General features: G+C 38.5%; 1 protein-coding gene across 1 annotated transcript; it reads right to left on the reverse strand.

Moving 5' to 3' along the window:
• Positions 1 to 172: 172 nt before the first annotated feature.
• On the reverse strand, positions 173 to 20,871 carry LOC132263421 (box A-binding factor). The gene is made up of 9 exons (XM_059763183.1): positions 19,513 to 20,871; positions 8,452 to 8,604; positions 6,307 to 6,858; positions 5,850 to 6,231; positions 5,641 to 5,768; positions 5,327 to 5,527; positions 5,017 to 5,251; positions 4,011 to 4,222; positions 173 to 3,934 (listed from the first exon to the last, which is right to left on the reverse strand). Exons 1-9 carry the CDS (start codon positions 19,858 to 19,860, stop codon positions 3,755 to 3,757), a joined length of 2,391 nt encoding a protein of 796 aa, XP_059619166.1. The 5' UTR covers positions 19,861 to 20,871; the 3' UTR covers positions 173 to 3,754.
• Positions 20,872 to 20,906: the final 35 nt, after the last annotated feature.

The following is a 20,906-nucleotide window of genomic DNA, read 5'->3' on the forward strand; positions in this document are numbered from 1 at the left end:
CGTTGATGAATCACCACAGAATCGCCTAGATTTTTAGGCAAATTGTGATGTTTCATTGCGATTTCTGAAACATCCGCCAATTCATCATTTTGCATACTTGCCGGCGGCGTGGGAAACAAATTTTCATCAACTTTCTTCGCATCTTCAATCGAAACAAATGACAAAAACATGATTTCTTACTTTAAAATTCTCATTTTATTGAAAATAAAAATATCGTGTTAGCAGTAAAATGTCGTTAATCACGTGTGAATTATTACTCTTTAAATTATATTCTTCATCTTACAAAAACTCATCATTGAGAATTAAAATTAAACGTGTAAAAAAGTGTGCGGGTGTTTTTTTTCCGTATTAAACATTTAAAATTAATACACAATTTAGCTTAATACAAGAAAAAATCACTTCGCCGCCACGGAGGCGCGCGACGAAGGGAAGAAAACAATAAAATTATTCTCTGTTGTGATTTCTTCACTTTTAAATACATTACTCACTAATCAGCATAATTTATAGTAATAATAAAATCAAATAACCCTGTTTATTATACTGGTATTGGTAATCTTCATTCATCAATTCCTTCTCAGCTTTTTCCATTTTTCTCGCTGTTTTTCTTCCTTCTTTCCTTCCAATTTTATAGCTTTTCCTCCATTTTCTTAAATAAATTACAAGAGTGCTTCTTATTCTCTTCGCCTTCTTCTTCGACACACTATAAAACTATAATACAACGCAAATAATTGTTAAGACAATCTCTATAGCTATTTTTAGTCATTATTTGTTTTCCATTTTTCGCTCTTTCTAACTTCAATAACTCTCATGTTAAGGAGATTAATGCCAAGGCAGAGACGGATTGGGTATAAATATCATTTCGTCATTGTGGTTTTCTTCCTTTTTTGCTTATACTTTTTCTCACAATTTTCTTTTTAGTAAAAATTAAGATTACAGGACAAAAAGATCATCTCACGATCAGAGCTCTTGTTTGTACAGGAAATTAATTATAAGTACACACATAAGTAGTAAATAGAGATTACATTTTTTTCTCTCCTTCTTCTCCATCTCTAAAAGTAATGCTTTAAATATTTTTATTATATCAATTAAGAAAAAAATCTTGTCAATTAAATAAAAAATACTGCTTCAGAAAGGTTTCATCATACTTTTCACATTCTTACACGTTATCAATTGTTTTTTTTTCTTCTTCTCCTTCTCTTTAGTGTAAAAATTTTTTCTCTCTCTCTCTCATTCCTTATTAAAATTGTGTTATTAAGAAGAGATCCTACGAATTATTGTCGTGCCATTAATTTTAGATATTTTCTGTTTCCTCATTTTCTCTCTTTCTCTCTATCTTATAAAGTTTCACGTTCACACTTAATCTTGCGATCTACTTAAGCCATTACAAAGGAGTTAATTAAATTAAATTAAGGGGTGTGTAAAAAGTAGAAAGTGTGAATAATCCTAATACAAAAAATTAACACTGATAAGCAAAAGTAAAAAATAATTTCAAAGTAATTTTATCGCATCAATTAAACATCCTAAAGTGACCTTTCAATAGGTTAGGATTTAAGCGGAAGAAAACAGGGTCTTTTAAATAGTATAAGGTAAAAAAAATAATACAAAAATATAAAAAAAACAGAGTACAAAATTTGAGTATCATTCAATTTTCGCGATTGCTGTTCTAATTCAAACCGAACGACAAAGGAAATCTCCTTCTCGTCTCATTCTCAGTTTATGCAGAAGGGAAGGAAAATGTTCTTGGCAATTATTTTTGTAAAAAAATAATAGTATAAGTACGTGACTGTGTAAAGTTTCGAGATAAACCGCAAATGTCTTCTAAACTGTCATTGCTTTTAGAGAGCATTTTTTTCTTCTTCTTCAAATCTATGCTGTGACTTCTCTTCGCCTCTTCAACGTGTAAGGGTAAAAGTAGAAAAAAAGTGTAGTGTTAAATAAGGTTGAAAGACAAATTCTTCAGGCAATTCCTTCACATTGTGGAGTCCTAAACTTATGATAATAAATATGGAAATATATCAGAGGAAGATTTTACATTACTCGCATTATTATCAATATGTTTTTCTAGTTTTTATGTTTTTCTTGCATTGCAACAAATTCTCTCTTTTTTCCACTACATGAAGAAATAGGTATTTTTTTCTTTAATCATTTCCCATCTTGTTCATCATTTCTCTCTCTCTGTCTCTCTTTCTCCACATCTTCTACAATACCTCTAAAACCGTGTAAAAATATATTCATAAATCTTGTAACATTCTCACATCTTGTGACTCTGCATTCCCATTCGAAAATTTTATCTCCGAGTGACATTCTTAGAATTTCCCTCATCTTTTCATTAGCAATACTTGAGAAATTTTAATTTTATCATAATTTTTCACTTGTTGAGTATCAAAGATTTTCCTTTTATTGTATTGTTTAATAGTCATTGAATGTATAATAGATAGTAAAGAGGAGAAAAGCGAATATTTACCAATGTTTCTTTTTCTTCATCCTTCACGAGTTTAATAATTACTTTTTTTTCATATAATAATTCTTAAATTTTTCTTCACTATCTTATTTCATCCTTATCACAATTGGTTGTTTTGCTACAGGCAAGATTTTATAATATTAACTTTTATGTAATTTTTAATCTGTGTTTTTGATTTCCTTGTATATTAAATAGTTTTTTTTTCATCATAATATATAAGTTTTTTTTTGTTTTCCTGCTACGAGTTTTTATTTATTCTTAGCTTTCTCGCTTTTCTGGCTTCTCTTAAGTAGCTTTCAATACATAAGTTTTGCAATTTCTCCTTCTTATTTCTCTCTGACTCTATAAATCCATTCATATTTATAGAATTTCCCTCTTTTCTCTATAAACTTGTATGTTTTTTGTTGTTGTTGTTGTTAAGTAAATACAAGGGAAAATCAAGAACTATTTCTACATAAGTGTATTTTTCTCGAAAACTCTCTAAAAATGTCAATATACAAGTTTTGTTTTTGCATTTTCAGCCGCTCAAAACTATTGATTTTTATATTTGTGTGAATTTTCTTCATTCGCTGAGTCAATTTTTTCATATATATGTATATATATATTATTTCTGGAATTGCTAGGATAGTGGAATTTCTCCATATTTATAGAATTAGAATATATAATGCTACTCTTGCAAATTCATTAAGAGTTCCATTTCTCATCTACATGCATTGTAAATTTTTTAGTATAATAGGTATTTAGTCTTAGGCAGAAGAGTAAAGTTCCGCAGTGCTATCAAATAGTCCATTATAGCCTGTTTTTTTTTCTTTCATCATTCATCAATTGTCTAATTAAGAGCGCAATATTCGCATAGTTTGCTCGTGAAGTTACAAAATTAAAGAGAGATTATTTTGTGAGATGGTGTGAATGTAGACAAAAAAATCTATAATACCTTCAATGTTTTCATTATTGCTAGAATTTTCGTCATTTATATCTTTATCATTATCTCATCTCATTAAATATTGTCAAATAGTACGATTAAATAATTTATTAAATAGTCACAAAATAATTAAAAAAAAAAACACAGAGACTTCACTTGAGTATTCATGAAAATTATTATAGAAAGATTTGAGTTTTGCAGCAAAAACGTCCTCTCCATTAATACAATGCCAAAAGAAATATTTGCTCATTTCTACATTCCATTCAATTTCGTTGTTACACAAAAACGCAAAGTGTGAAATGAAAAAACACTAGAACAGGAGAATATTGTGTATAAAAAGAGAATCATTGTCATGTACTTATCATCATCAGTCAGTGTTGCGAAGAATCACTTCCACCCAGTTGGGTTGCCACTAGATTCAGGGGCAAGTTGCATGTGTCCATGTCATTCTCTGGTGCACTGTCGTCCGCGGTGAGATCGCCACCCGCCACCGACACCCCACTAGTGACGTCCGGATAGTTTTGAGAGGCACGCAAGAAGTGAGAATAGTGCTGCAGGGCGACAAACACACCGACATCAGCATCACGAGAGCCGCCAACAAATCATCAATCAACCAACAAAACTCACCGGCATTGTGAAGTGAGCATTTGAGCTTCGAGCCACACCACCTAAGGCAATTAGCAGATTGTGATTATTGAGTGCTTGCAAGTCAGGATTTCCGCACAAGGCATCCTCGGACGCTCCGCTGGCGCCAGAGCCGCTGCCGCCGATCCCGCGTTCGGATATTCGCTCCAGGCGTTCCTGCTCGGCGGCACCCGAGTCGTCGTGCTGCTTCGATTCTGCAAGAGAACATTCGTTACTAAACATTTCACCCTCAAATATGCCATAGAAACATCAAAACTCCAAAGCAATGTCTTCACTTTTGACTCTTTTTTTTTAGTCAGTTATGACAAATACAAGACATATATTATTCTGTTAAGTAAAACCCCGCCCAATTGTAATCCTAAACCTCCCACTTCCCACTCATTCGCAAATACTTGCTCTTAAGTGCCCTTTTCTACGCCTCTTGACTGATCTTTTCCCATAAATTCCAGTCAAAATTTGCGTGAAATGTTCACTATTAGCTATGATAAATCCCCTTCTGACAATGTACTGCAAGTCTCCAAGGTAAGACACCAAAATGGAAGATCGAAAGACACCAGAGAGTTCAACATCATTTCCCAAGAAGTGCGATGGTGCGGAAAGCAACCGTGCTTTTAAAAAACAGTTTGAAAATTCTCTCAACCTTCCCAAATGATACCGAAATAAGTTCCCTCGGCGCGATATGCATGAATTGCATTTGTATTTAGTCACTCTATGCAATAAATACAAGTAGAGTATCTTTGGAGGACAATAAAATCTCTATGGCGATTATGTAAATTACTATTCCCTTATCCGCTTGTGGATAAAAAGAAACAGACACACAGGCAGGCAAATGCAGTGGAAATTTTGGCATTTCACCTTCACCATTAAGTGTCTACCGCAGAGAGGCAGCGGAATAAGAGAGTGCAGCCAACCCGTAATGGAGCACCGCGTCCTGAGAACGGTATAATTTTACGAGACAGAGAGAGCTCTTAATGGATGGCATACTTACTTTTCCGTACAGATTTATCCCCACGTGGTCTCCTTCGGCGCGTGTGAATAGTATCTCGGCGCATCGTGTGAGGACGATTCACACCGTGCAGCTTAAAGTACAGCCCACAAGCATTGCAAACCATCTCCCCGCGTATATTTCTTCTCCAGATTGTCGTGGTTAGTGTACCGCAGTTGGTGCACGACATATCTTTCTGATTGTTCAAATTTTTATTATTCGACTGGGCTGTGGTGTTCTGCAAAGAGATGAAGAAGAACGAGAGAATGAAGGAGACACACTCCACTAAATAGATTCACTCTCTGCGCCTTACTTTGGATCTCTCATCGGAATAATTAATCCATGTGGGATTATTTGCTGAGGCAAACTCAAGATTTGCAGCTGCGGCATTTGCAGCCTCTGCAAGCAACGATGAACTGTCGCACAGTGATTCCACTGCTGATGTATTCTCCAGCGGCGTGCGACTCGGGCAGGACTGCTTGCGCCTGCCAGACGACTTGTGACCCACCTTGTCCTGCAAAGAGAATGCCAAACTGCTTAACACCCAGGCCAGATTCTTACCAAATCACCTTCTTTCATCTGTCTCAATTGTACAACAACAGTTGGCAAATCACAATTTTCCCTTACCTTTAAGAGAGCAATTGGCTGATCACTTAATGATCCTGAAATGCCCAGTGAGAGAGGAAATCCCAAAGATTTGCTGCTGTTAATCATTCTCTTGAGCAATTGAGTTGCTTCATTGCCTCCACCATTAACTGCGAAAATACAATAACACATTTTTAGAGCATTCTCTTCTCTCTCCCTCTCCTCCAAATCACATCTAAATAGCCACTCACTCGATGATTGAGCCAGAACTTGCCACAGTTGAGTGGTCGCAGGATCCGTCACATTGGCCTCCATCTCGACATTGCCCTCCTGAGCCTGTCTCTCGGACGCCTTGGCGGCCGTCTTCTTCCCCTCAAAGTTCTCATTGTCATCAAAGCCCTCCTGGGACGATGAAATATCCACCTGAAGTCGACCCGGATCTGAGCTATCATCGCCCGAATCGGTATTGAGACTGTTCTCCTCCTGCTGCTGGTACTCATCGTCCAATTGCTCATGCTTCACTATAAATGGTTCAGGAATCGACTTCAGTGGTAGTTTGACGCGTTTCAGTGATAAATCAATTTCCTCGTGACTCATTGATCTCTTAAGTGAATTCCCAATAAAATCGTGCGACTGAAAAGGGGAGCAAGAAGACAGATGGTTAGCGTGGCATTTGATGATTAAAACACCCAGTGAGTTGATGCTCACCTTTATCACAGAAGAAGTAATACTAGGCTGTTGCTGCTGGTGTTTCAGGTGATTTTGGAATTGCTGATGATGACTCGGAGACTGCGGATTCGAGCTGGGCGGTGAGATGATGACCTTCTTGCTAATGTCCATGAGCACGGCGGCCGTCTCCAGTTTCTGCAGATGTGACAGATTCTTGATGTGATTCACATCACCCACACTGAGTCGCTGTTTCCCACTCTCCAGCGGTATCACCGACACAGAGTTCGCCTCCAAGTGATCCAAGTGATTTTTGCTTATGATTGAGGTAACAGAGGATGCCGTCGATGGCGACGATACCGTGATTGACGATGCGCCGACAGACGAGACACTGGAAGAGGACACAGCGTTCATGCTTGATGACATATTGCTCAACTCTGTCAATGCCGCCACAGCTGTTCGCTCAGAATCAATCCGGGACTGCTGCGTTGGCACATTCGATCGCCTCTGTCTCATCTGATGGATTGGTAACGATGCTTCCGCTGAGCTCATGAGAACCTCCTCCAGTTTCGCCGTGGATTTCGCCAACACCTCCTGCAGGAAGAGTGAAGAGTGGTCATTGCAATATTTTGCAATATGACAATTACTCTCTATTCATCAAAACACCCCAGCATCAACTTCCCAGAACTCTGACGACTGACTTCCCATGATACTCAATTCGAAATTTATACACAACATCACGTTTTGCTTTATCAACACACCGAGAACGAAAAAAAATGTGCACCACAATGATATCATTCAATGCAGCAACAGAGCATGATATCTAATAACCCCTTTTGGTCTCTTCTTCTCTCCGTTTCTACACATCGAAAGAATTCCCACATTATTCATCTTCTTAGAATAGTTTATTAAACCTATAGATTTAATTGCCATACATAGTAAGCCGTCAACTTCGCTAGAAAGACGATAAGCTGAAGAAGATGTAAAAAATGTGTGGCTAACTTTATCATTTGACTGATTTACAGGCACGGCCGGGAAAATAAATACATTCATTGCCTAAAATCCACCGCCCATTCGCATGCTCCGCCCATGGAGATGTTATTATCACCTTTTAAAATTCATGTAACGCAGAACAAGTGACTATTTACAATTCTATTTTATTATTTTTTCGCCAAAAAAAACAACACATTTAGCCCGTGCTTCAGCTCCTCTCAAACCCACAGTATTTCTCAATTCCCATGAATTGTCAGTATCGCAGCTTAAACTATCCAGATGAGCCACACGATGAAAATATCGCATCCATTGTGATGTGACCCACTAAGTCAACTCTCAGTTTCATACATAAAGCGATCACAGAATATCTCAGGTCAATTTTCATCATAAAGTCCGTTCTATATGTTTCACTAACAAATAAAGCGCTGATTAACGCGAGAAATGCCAGATCGAGTGCGCTCGAAGTGGTGGGCAAAAAAATTGACAATCTCCCCTAATTGACTCAGCTGTGAAACACACATTTTCTCGTGCCACTCTTGGGCAACGCACAAATTTAATTATAGGTATTTTTGACCAATTTTAAATTTATCAATAACACTATAGCAATCACCAAAAAAAACATATATATCGCTCCCAACAATAAGACCCCGCGCATACATGAGTTGATGAGGAGAATAGGAGAAAAAAACGTGTTGAGTGTTAGACTGAAAAAAATGAGCGACGAGTGAAAGAAAGAAAAAGAAAATGGGACAAAATCAGTGGGAGGCTGCTTTGTATTCTTTTTTCTCCCTCTCCCGTCCCCCTGCTCCTCCTCATCGTCATCCTCCCCAATAATAAATTGTATGTATAATCTATCTCTGTACATAATAATAGCAAAATAGCAGTACAAACGTCGTCTCATATGAATTGTTACCAACAATCAATCACTCCTATGAGCAATCTCTCTTTCTCTCTCTCTTAAGCACAAATATATTGTAGAAATGTACGGCCAAGGCATTAACTCGAAGGAGAGTTTTGTAACAAACAAAACTCTTACAAGACGCGGCCCCGCAAAATTTCGTGAGATTTCCAATCCATGACCACACATGACAATTTCGCGCCCATCACACAGGCCATCATTGTCTATTTTTATATCATTCCCACTTCCGTAATTACACCTTTGTCACTCCGTGTGACTGTCTTTGGACAACTCACCTGGGCACTTCCCTCAAATTTGGCGGTGAGCTGGAGAAAATGCTCGAGACTCTTCTGTGATTTGTGCGCCACTTCACGAAATCGATGACAAATATCCAATTGCTCACGACATTTCCTACACACAACATTGGGCAATCCATCAGCAGGAGTTATCTGCAATAGAAGACAAAAAAAGAAGTCATGAGAAAAAATTCCCATTCATCTTTCCTGCACACACTCGTCGGCCCTCCTTCATCACTCAACCCCCCCAAAAAAAAACGACCGCACAGCCACAGAAAAAGACAGGAGAAATTGAATAAAAGATTTCTGTAAAATACTCCTGATTGGCATATCGCAAGTCCTCTCCTCCCCCTCATTTATTTCATTGCAAAAATAATTCGCTTTTCTTTTTTTTCGGTCACTTAACTTCACTATCTCTTTACACACACAGTCTGCTATTCCCTCCTCTCTCGCCATCACTCTCAGCCTCTCTCGCTCTCGCCCATTTTATAAATAATATATAAAAAGGTTGATGTAACATAGAGACTCGAGAAGCAACAACAACAACAACCGCACAACGATGAATCAACCTCCTTTCCTCTTATTCCACCGATAGGCACACATAGTCAGACTAGAGACACTCACACTCGCCATCTAACCATGTGCTTGAGTGAAGTTACATTACGAAATCTTCATGGATATTAACATTTATTGCCATATAAAATCAAACTCATTCTATAATTGCAATTACAATTGCAATGCGAGCTCATTAATTCCACACAAATTTTCTCTGCCTGCGCTTTTCTTACTACTTCTCACTCTCTCAAGCTAAACTTCCCTCATCGACCTCGGTGTAATACCCATTGTTTAGATACCAAAGAGATTGAGAGGCGAATTTGGAGGTTTTTCCACTCAATTTGCCTGAATATCGTGAATAGTGAAACTACAAATCAGCACAGATTTTGATATCAATCAAAAATCCTTATCAAATCTCGCATTCATTTACAAATCATGATCTTTCTTGCCATCTCAATGGCACACTCTGCAGATAATCTCGAGAGATTTCAACACCATTTTGATAGAATTTCTGAAAAAAAAACTCAAGAAAAGAAACAACAATGACAGTGACAGCCCACAAAGTGATCCATTAACCATTGATGCACATGAAAATGGCTGGAAAATTATAAATAAATATTGGATGGGAGCACGAGAAAAGTATGTTGAGAAATATGATTGAATAGTGCCTATCTATAATAGTTAGAAGTTTGAAAATGAATCATTGTCTTCAATACCATGACGAAATGAGATCGAGATTAAAGAAATCCACATCAGCCAACACAGCACACAATCGAAACACATCGTCTCATGACTGATGGGAGTCTCGATTCTCTCAACTTTTTTCCCCATCATCTTCCCTCTCCCTCTTTATCATTATATTACTCGCATTCTCGTTTATTCATTCTCCTCTTTTCGCCCAAGCTTAGGAGATTGCTGTAATCACTCCTCAATCATATAAGAATGATGATGGAGTAAAAAATGCACAGAGTGAACTAGGCGAGATTAAATGATTTAAAATGAAGTGAAAAAAAGAAGAATTAAAATCTCCATCAGATTGAATGCCGCGGACTTAGAGAAGTGGTCATGATGTTGGAAGAAACAACAATCGCTTTATCTGAAGACGTTCCCCCCGTGATAAAAGGCCAACGCTTGGGAGTTGAAGAAGAAATTGAAATAATTTTCAACGTTTACATTTCGTGATATTTGAATTAATGAAACGAAGATGAAGAAAAACAAGCAAAATAATTCCTATATTCACAATGTATTAAAAGGTTGAGGAATAAATGGAAATGAATGCGTAGGACGCACTCAATACCATGAGATATCACAACATTTATTAACAAAGCTCCGAACGGAGTCACACAACAAAACATATATATGTTCCCCCCGAAACCAACACACATGCGGACAACAGTGAATATTCAGAGTAGAGTAATTTAGTGTTATAAAAACCGCAAGTATGATCTCATAGCGAGAAAGTTATAATACTCCACAATATACAACACATATAAACTCCATTAACATTAGACACTCTATAAGATGAAAGATTACAAATTATAGGGTGTTGTAATTAAATTAGAAAAAAAACTCTTCTTTTTTTGTGTAAACAACAGAAAGCTTTCCAAAAGTTACTTAATATCGTTCTTCGCACTATTTTTCATTTAAGATATTCTCGCATAAGGTGAGAATCATTTTCTCTTTTGCCGCCCTCCCCCCTAATTATGCCAATAAAGTTATTGCATTATCCCTAATGGACTCAACACTAATTCAACATAGAAAAATATCTGGCCAGGCTTGTAATCGAGCAACAAAAAAAGCGTACGATAAGACATGCATTGCTCAATCTTTTGCGAATTATTTTTTTTTCTTCTTCTTCTCGCGATTTGATGATATGAAATTGCGTAGAGTGGAAAGAAGAGAATACAAAACTGAGCGATTTTCTCATTAATCGCTCAATGAATAACAGTTTTTCGACATTTTTGCTAGACTTACAGACTTATGGGATTAATTGGATATTTTCTTTATGAAGAACAATGCATAGAAATCTCGATAGAAATGTTATTCTATTCGATACAAGAGTCATAAAAATTTGTACCTAAAGTGCTCAAGGAATCAAACTTGTCTATGTCTTTAATTGAATCTGTCAAGCATTTCCTCTTTCCCTTCTTCTTTTTTTTATTTTATTCGGTACTCCAATAGCCCTAGGCTAGTTACAGTTCTTTTTTCTACGTGTGCCAATATTTGGTCCCGAACTCACCGAGGTTTGTAATCTCTTAGACAAATGTAACGTACAGTGATGAGCAGTTAGGAAACTATTAAATTTACCCAGCTTTCCCACGGATTTTCATAATCACAGTTAGATAAGGCATGCCCTGAATTCATACTCCCTTTACTCTACATAAAATATACAACAAGTGACACAACGCTGTGGACAATATTGAGGTCTTCCATTAGAGGCTGAATTGAGCGTGTTGGACGGTGTGCGATGGAGAACAATGGAACTCGTAGAAGTGCTGCCTCTTACCTACTGGACACCCTTTAATGAATTAGCATAATGATCATCACCCTGCCGTTGTCTTTGCCGTGCGAGCGAGAGGCAGGCACTCTAGTCAAATCGCGTAATCGCGTCAAGCAAATGCTTCAACGATCTCTTATGGTTGTATAACGCGTCACAAGTTCACTCTGTCCCGCTCACACCTCATGTGAGCCCCCCAGTGAGCCTCTGTGCTTTTTGGGTGTCTCTCCTGGCTACATATCACAGTCGCACAGCTTTATTCTCATCGCGCGCGGCCCACCCACCGCACACCCCGCCGAATCTAAACTCCTCTGCGATAGTGTTGCCCAGAGTCTCTGTTTTTATTATTATTGTTTATGTATCTGTCTCTCTCCGCGCCGCCACACGGAGTCTATATAGTTTCTCTCTGACTTGTACAACTGCACACACGCTCACGTTCTCCCCCTTATCATTGAGCCCCATCTCTCAAACAGTCAGAGTGAGACAGAATGCCACTCTGTGTGTTTTATTATCATCGCGGCCGAAGCAACGCTCTCACCATATTACAATCCACTTTGTCCCCCTTCCCTGTCACACCGCGACGCGCTCTCGCTCGCACCCATTCAAACAGTCGGCGAAATAGTATAGTGAAAAAATTATTCAACGAGAACTGGGAATAGAAATTCAGTCGTACATAGAGATGATCTTTTTTCCAACTCTACCCACACTCCGTGGCAAAGTATAAATTGCCAACTTGTAATCAAACCAGTGATAAGAATCGCATTTTTTACACCAACACTCATTCCAACATCTGGAACTGCGGAGAAGTTTTCATCGCATCGCCGCCAAGTATAAAACACTCTTTTCTTTTCTTTGTTTATGGAAATTTCCAAACAATTATCCAGAGACTTATTTTTCTCCATTCATGCAATCGCCTCACAAATGCCCGTCTGACCCTCTGTATTTGGCATTTCATTGAGAAAATTAGGCATAACTTTATAAATACACACCTTTTTTCTTCATTACCTCTTCTTCATCGTCATCATCATCATCACTGGGTGAATAAAGAGGCGCCATCGGGCAGATAATTCTGCTGCATTTCTGAATTTTCGCCATATGTACCACATATAGGCAGCATACTCCCAAATGGGACTTGAGAAAATCTCCGAGAGAGAGAGACTGTGTATCAACCATACATTAGCATATTTTCGAGAATAGGCCCTCCCCCCGCTCTCCCAGTGCCCAGCTTTATGCTATTAAAGTGAATAGGAGAGACAGAGTGCAATAGAGACCGGAGCATTTATTACAAGTCCCAAAAACTTTCACAAAATCTATTTATAAATTATAGCAAAAAGTGAAGCAGCTCAACGGTAAAACTCTACTTAAAGTACTCAACTCTAGAGAGAACTACCACATAAAATAAATAGATTTCTTGTGTGAACACACGCAAGAAACCAACACACTGCACAACACTGTGCGACCAGGAGCGTAAAAAAGCCATTTAAATATAAAGTTTTATAGTGATTTCTGTAGAGTTGGATAAAGAAGTAGAAAAAAAGAGAAGAAATACACAAGAGATAAATGTATGCTAAAAAAGCTCTTTGATTGTGTCGCCTCTTCAGTCATACACTCACTCATCTCAAACATCACACACAAAGCTAAACCCCAATCGCATTTAAGCCTCCTGCGCATGTTTGTGTGCATGTGAGAACAAATTTTGTATAGTCGCTTACAGAGAAAATGATCAAAAATACAAGAGTTTCATTCTTCTTGCGTCTTTTCCACGCGATAGTGCATGAATTTGAAAAGGAGCTTCGACTCTTCACTTTTTTTTATTATTTATTGTATTTCAATCTCTTCGTCTCCCTCTCTGTGTCCGTTGGATCCACTTCTCACTCTTTCCCACCATCCCAGATTATTTCGCATATTACTCACGATCATTTTCTCACTGCTGCTCCAACATTTTGATAAGCGGAAATTTTTGGTCAGATTGAACAACTGACATCACAACTTTAACTGTCTTTCGCAATCACTCGCTGTTGACTCAGAAAATGATGATGTGGAAATAATATTTTCCCTCGATTTCTGAACTCAACTGTAGAGGAGATCGCATGAATGTATGGAATGGACATTGCGCTGATCCCATTTCTGACACCAATGCTCTGCAGGATTAAAAGTTCCTTTCGCAGATGTAAAAAAAATCATATAGAAAGATCAAGCTCACAAACAGAAAAAAGAACGATAAGAATGACAAAGAAATGAAGCTATAAAGCAGCAGAGAAGCTCAAGAAGTTGGCAGACAGAACTTACGGCGTGTTAAACAATTCTATTCTCCCCTATCCTCGCAATGTTATAAAAATTTCCACTCACAAACACACAAACACCAGATTAGCTGAAGGGTAATTGAAAATTGATTAGGAAAGCTCATTAAAAAGTTAGGCTCTTTCTATTTTGGCCACCCAAAAATCGCCTTATCTCTCCATACTTTGCTGCGTTCTATGCCCACTCACTGGAGAATAAGATTACAGGCAGATTAACAGCACATTTCCCAGCAAAACATGATATTAAGGAGAAACACACAATTAATTCATGTGAAAAAATCACTAGTACACCACATTTTTTGATTAATTATTATCTCTCGCACAGTTCCTGCCCAATGTGAGAGAGGCTGAGATAAAGAGGAAATCATCAATAAAATGTCGGAATTTAAAATACCCATGAAAAAATCATAATTTCTCTATCGCCTCAGCTTCTTGGCATAATTTAATAACCAACACTCGAGGCCATTTATTCACAAACGCCGCCATTGAGGAAAGCTACACACGAGACAAGTTGTAATACTGCCTCTAGCATCACTACAAGAAGTGTACAACATTTCCATCTTCTCACCACGGAGGAATTGATTGAAATATTATTCATATGAATCAGACAAAGTGTTATCTACTATTTTTCTGGAAAAAAGAGGAGACGAAGCAGAAGCAAAGATACAGCAAACACACGAATGATGAGGTAAAAGAAAAGACAGGTTGAAAAAAAAATTGATGACGATAATGAATGAGTGGCAAAACCAATCTTTCACTGCCCAGCAGATTAACGCGCACCAGCAGTGCAAATAATGTGATTCAGTGTCGTGAAAACAAAGAAATGATCGCACGGAGACGAAAGATCGTCAATTGAAAATTTAATTATGCGAGCAAAAATTCACCTTTAGACTCTATTTTTAGCACATTAAATTCATAATCATTGATCCTCTTCTCCATCATTCTCCCACCCTGTCGCTGAATCCCATTTTAATCTACTTTTTCACACTAATTTATCTACGGTTCTTTGTTATTCCCATCTTCCTCACGGTGAGAAGACAAACCGATGTGCGAGCGAGAGAATTCTGTATGGAAAATACCTCCGCAAAGACCTCAGATGTATAAGACTTTGCCCCACAGTCGCGAGAAGAAGAAAGAATCATCAAAATTAAATTACATTTCGTTAGTGAAAATGCTTCAAAGTACTCCAAGTTTATTCATTTGTGAACAACACAAAATGAACATTAAAAAAGAGAGACACAAGAGAGCACACATAAGGAAAAAAAAGAAGAAGCTTAACAATACAGGAATTTCTTAATTTACTCCGGGAGAGAAGAGAGACTGAGGAAACCTCAGAATGTTTCATTCATTCACTGATATCGGGTTTTGACGGATTTTTTCTTTCTCTCTCTTGTGCCACAGAATTTTTTTTTTGCATACGTCGAGGCACAACAATGAAATTTTGCCTCAAGTTGGCAAAAAAATACACCTCTCGTCATTAGTAATAACAAAATTCACTTGCAATGGCATTTTCTTGTCTTCATATTCTTATATATACTCCTTCGCTGACTGAAAGTAATACAGCATAATCAAATTTTCATAAATAAATACATCACACAAAAAGTCACTCATTTGCAAAATTTCCCTCCTTAAGACACTCTTTATAATACACTAAATAGAGGGAGAAAAAAACTCATTTCAGTTCACATAAATGAAAGTCCATTGCTAAAGTGTTGGGCTTCACGCTAAGCTAACCACCTTTTTACCCATTGTTCTCAGAAATTTGTCTTTACGCACTTTAATGAGAATTTGCGTGATCTTATACCTCTAATTTCAGCTTTTCCCGTCGTCATTCGTGAAAAGAGACTCGCGATAAGGTCTCCCATTTTGTTGTGTAAACGGCCTGAAAGGCTGAGGGCAATCTCTGTGCTATATTTGTACACATGTTCGCTTATCAGCACAGACTTATTGGCTTTCTCCTCAAGCACCCCAGCAAATACAGACCGTCAAAATAATGTCACGTGTCACCTACTTTGATAAGAGAGCACTTTGATAGTGATAAACTCAAGAGAAATGCCATTAAAGTGTAGGGATAGGTCAGGTTGAAGTTTCTCTCTTGCGGAGGTAATTGAATTTCGCTACACTGACGCATGACTAGTGATAATGCGTATTGGGAAAATCCAAATCTTCCTATTGCATCCTATTTGAACCAGTCGGAATCCGACTATGAGAAACTCTTGCATGCATAAATCAGTGAGTAATTCTCTAGATTCAATGAATCAACTTCTTCAAAAATCATTAAATCCACCACGAATGATTGTGAAAATATTAAGACAACTGGCAGTTTCCATTCAGTTATTCAGCCCAAATGATAAAACATTTTGGCATTTCGCTCACACTCAAGCAATATTCGATACGGTCTTCGATTTCTCAGAACTCTCTGTGGCATTACTTAAAGTGGCTTCAGCCACATTGACTGCAAGTGAAACTGATGAGTGTGTGATAATACAGCATAACAGAGCCGCTTCGGCCTCAAGACACACCAACAGTCAAAGAGTAGAAATGCTATATGGGTTTTTCCACTTATGCGAGAGAGAGAAGTTGAGCAGACAAAAAAAGATTCAGCGCAATTAAAACTAAAAACTCTCTCACGAAGTTTATCAATGAGATGTGATTGCAAAAAATTTCCACGATAAAATCATCAATTTTCTCTCTCTTTCTGGGCTCGAGCGCTCCTTTCGCATAAAATCAGGCATAGCAATTTCGGTTTTGTCTGTGTGTCTCCATTGAATACTCGTGTGTGATTCACATAGTTGAAATTTCCCATGAGAATTATGCAATTTTAAAACTGCGAAAAGAGCCACTTTCTGCGATAGAAGCGCGCAATGTTGCCTCAACATGCATACATATATTCCACATATTCTTTTCTCATGCCCAAAAAGACCTCTTATTATCACAAACTCAAATTCAGAGATTCTTATTAAAGTGTGACGATTAAAAAACGAAAGAATTTCAATTACTGAGAGAATAATAAAAATTATTTTCACTGCCAGCAAGCAACAAGAGATTGTATGTAATTTTACGAATAATCTTTCCACGAAATTTGTCTCACATTCAATTTCTTGCTCTCCTCTCCACCTCCTTCTCTCTCTCTCTGTCTCTGATCCGCGCACTCCTCTATTGGAGTCGAAAATTTTATATCAACACCTTTTTCTTGTGTAAAAATACCTTCAGAGGAGAGAGAGACACACCATTGAGAAACTCAACACACAGAGCGCCTTTTCACCTCCTCTCGCCTCGCCGTTCCTCTATTCTTCATCCACCCATTTTTTTCCTATTTCTTTTATTTCATTAAATTCACCTTAGATCCCAAACGATACACTTACGTATTAGAGAGTCTCTCTCGTACACATAGAAATGTGATTAAAGTCTTTTGTGGTTGGATAATTCGTGTACCAACTGAAATTGTTACTTCTTAACACAGAAAAGAGAGGCAAAGCAGCAACAACAACAAAAAATCCCACTCTATATGGGCACCAACGGAGCGGCTGTGGTGGGACGGAGAGGTGGATGGTCGAGTGAGTGAGATGGATAAAAAGATTTATCAGAGAAGTCAATCAGCGTTACACGAAATTTGTGTAACGTTTTCTTCATTATATGCTAAATAATGATAAATTGTATTAGGTGTATAGGCCTTTTTAAACTCTACCTCATACATCTGCTCAATTTTACCATTGACTCTAATTCCCAAATAGAGATTAATTCTCCTGTATTTAGTGATTTTCCTTCATATCCTCCTAAGTACAAAAGTACTCTCAATGTTTACTCTTTCGTCAATACAGACGAGTGAGGCCGTTATGGACAGAAAACTCTCCAATTACTCTAATGGGAATATCATTCTGAAAGAGTTAATTAACACAAGTTCAATTCACACTCCACACTAATTAAATTACACCTCAACGCACTCTCCTGTTCAAAACAACCCCGCTCTTCGCTAAATCCACACAGAAAAGATTACCGAGTGGAAGCTGAAAAAATTCCCCACAAATTCTTAACAATCATGAAAACATCATGTTTTCCTCCTGACTTATCGAGAATATTTAATAAGAGTTATTTCTTTGATTTGATTTTGATGATTTCACAAAAATCTCTCACCACTGCTTCAAAACCTTCTCATAGTGAGTCGATCGTAGTGCAACGCCTCAACTAAAAATGGGTTTCAGAGAAAATTACATCACAGCATCATGATTTTCATGATCTTTTATCATGATGTCAAAATTTTCACAGAATTTTGAACATCAATTTCCCTGCAATACATCTCTCCCTCTCTCTCACCCCACCGCCCGCCTTTTCCCACCCAAACCGACAGCTGAATGGGAAAACAATGAATTGTAATGAACATAATATTTCATTTGGATCTTTCAACATATTTGCCTGATATCTCGGCCTCTGTCGACATATAAGGAAAAAAAAGTGAAGAAGTGCCTCAGAAAAGCACTCAAAAGCATTATCATTAAAAAGTATAAAGTTTGCTATCATTTTCGGGTGAAGAAGTACAAGAAGATGAAAAATTACGAATTTCCGCTGGTTTTTTTTTCGCCGCTCAACTCTTTGAAAACTCACAGTCGTGAGTTGCGGCAAACCTCCACTGGCCATTGTGCGTTTCTCTTTCACGTCAGAAATTCAATTATCAGCTCAAGACCCACGAGATTCATCATCCCACGCATTTCTTTTATCCATGCAAATTCACGATATGCAAATTGATGGAGAATTACGTCGTTAGACTCTACTTTTTTCCACCATCAGATCTTTGTTTTAGATTTTGTCACTATATGACAAGATCCGTGTTTCTCTCCATTCTATTGATTATTATGCCTCCACTTTATAGCTCTGCTAAAAACCACCTCTGAAAAGCAGTTCAAAATTGAGAAAAAGGGTTTCATCGAGAGCCACGATCAAGCACTCTTTTGAGCGTCTTGCACAACAACACTTTCATAGGTATTTCTTGCGAGAATCAATTTGTAATGTGCCATTATGATCTTTTGCAATTCTGCATAAACCACAAAGCGAACTTTTGTATACTACATTTTACTTGCTGAAGATGAGTCGTGATGCAAATAGCGTAAATAGTGATATTAAACCTATTAAACCATCATTACAAGCGACCCTTATCAAACTTGAGAAATCACAGACGATAAATTCACTGTAATTTCTATGCAACGAGGATAAATATTTGATTTCTTCAAAATATTTCTCAAATCTACACAAGAAAATAGATTCGCAGCAAACTCTGGACAAATGTAATCAATTGAATCGATAAGGCAAGAGCGCCAAAGCCTGAGATTGCGCTATAATCATACTTTTTATATATATGATTTTAGAGAACTTAACCTGTATGTAAAAATGTTTTCCGACAACAAAACATTTTTTGTAAGTTACCATAATGAGCGTGAAACACATTTTTTGCTCCAAACATAATCTTTTCTAGCACTAAAGCTTGGCTAATTTTTGCTATTTCTTCATGTCGCATAATTTAACTAAAAATAATGTGCATTATCCAGATTTTGAGACGTTTTAAACTTGGGAATAGATTGAAATCAAAATCGAATTTAATACTCGCATCCTAAAGTGTTGAGAAAAGCCTTTTATGCTCATCTGACTGAATTTAGTAGGCGCATAAAAAACAGCTCAAATTCTGTGTGATATAAAAATGCTGGAGCGAGCACTCACCGTGATTGAAAGACACTGGAAAATCCTGTCGGGGATGTCGTGCGAGCCACCATTGGTGAGATGATGCGACTTGGCCTCATCCTTGTCGCTATCAATCATCGCCTCGACATCCCGGCGATCATCTTGCTTCGCCACGTGATGATCGCGGTTGTTGGTCGCCTCCACCACCGTTTTTCTGGTAACTACATCCTCGCCCTCCGGCCTCCGCTCGTCCTCCGCCTCCTCTGTGGCATCGTTCTCCTTCCCCGGCCAGGCGGGATAGATGGACAGCTCACCCAACTCATTATCACTCACAACAGATAGACAGAGGCGGCACACTTGGTAGAATTTTGGCGGTACATTACACATTTTCACTGCGGCATAACACAATCAATTTCCACACACACAGGCTGAATTTAGGTCGAATTTCCACAGAAGAAAAACCGTGCCAGTTTTGCAGTGAATTTCCACTGCAACTGAGAGGAGACAGCGCGGATGGACTGTGTCTCCTTTACGTAATTCACACCGCGGCTGGGGGCTCTCCTGACTCCTTCCCCGAGCACAGCACAGAGTGCTTTTCACTGTTTATCCAGGGCACCGATTATCTCGCTTATCCTGCCGATGAGTCACTGGGGCCCCGCGATGCGTGCTGCCAGAGTCTCCACGGAATACTGAACACAGTCTATCGAGATTCACTGCTCTCCACCGCGAGAGATGCACATGTGTGTGGGTTTGGCTGATTAAGTGGACTCTCTTGGGTATATTTCTGACATCTGCAGCGGGATTTTGGCCTTCCTTTGTTCCACGCGAATCTGCTTGGGATTATCACAAGATCTCCGGGAGACGCAGTGAGTCACTGGTCGGCGTCGCCTACAATCTGCAAGTCTCCGGGGGCCAGGACAAGGCACTACTCGCAGCCTCGAGGGCTCTCTCTCGCTCTATGAAGAAATAACGCCGAGATAACGCGAAGACGAGAGATTCCGTGTGAGTCTTTGACAGACATCTGCCGCTTCACCTTTCATTTCCTCACACACTCACACCAGCCAGAATCTCCTTCGCTCGCCCAAGAGATTCTTTGTGTTTTTATCTCCTCGCTGCCGTCTTTTATCAGGGATTTCACACACACAGCGTCGCGCTTTTTCACTCTGTCTCACATTCACAAACCTCAGCCACACTCGATTTTTCTCTGCCACTTTTCGCCGAACCCCACGCGTTCACGCCACCCAGCGCACCACCAGTCACAGGGCACTGTCCTTAAAACTACAAATAAATAGGTCGGGATGGTGCTGGAGCTTGATTTAAAGTAATATTTTACAAAGCAAATATCGCAAACGACAACTGCACAAAGCCATCTCGCTGAATGGCTGCACTGTGACCAACACCACCATTTCCATTGCCGCCGTTGGCAGCCCTGC

The sequence above is a fragment of the Phlebotomus argentipes genome, unplaced genomic scaffold (genome assembly GCF_947086385.1).
Source record: "Phlebotomus argentipes unplaced genomic scaffold, Phlebotomus argentipes genome assembly contig_15, whole genome shotgun sequence".
Classification (NCBI taxonomy): Eukaryota; Metazoa; Arthropoda; class Insecta; order Diptera; family Psychodidae; genus Phlebotomus; species Phlebotomus argentipes.

What these genes read in the sequence shown, in the direction of transcription:
- LOC132263421 (XM_059763183.1), bottom strand. Translation starts at nt 19,860, where the DNA reads ATGTGTAATGTACCGCCAAAATTCTACCAAGTGTGCCGCCTCTGTCTA. An exon ending in AGTTCTGGCTCAATCATCGA is followed by an intron (nt 5,769 to 5,849) that starts GTGAGTGGCTAT and finishes GTATTTTCGCAG; the next exon opens with TTAATGGTGGAGGCAATGAA. An exon ending in ATGCTCACTTCACAATGCCG is followed by an intron (nt 3,935 to 4,010) that starts GTGAGTTTTGTT and finishes GTCGCCCTGCAG; the next exon opens with CACTATTCTCACTTCTTGCG.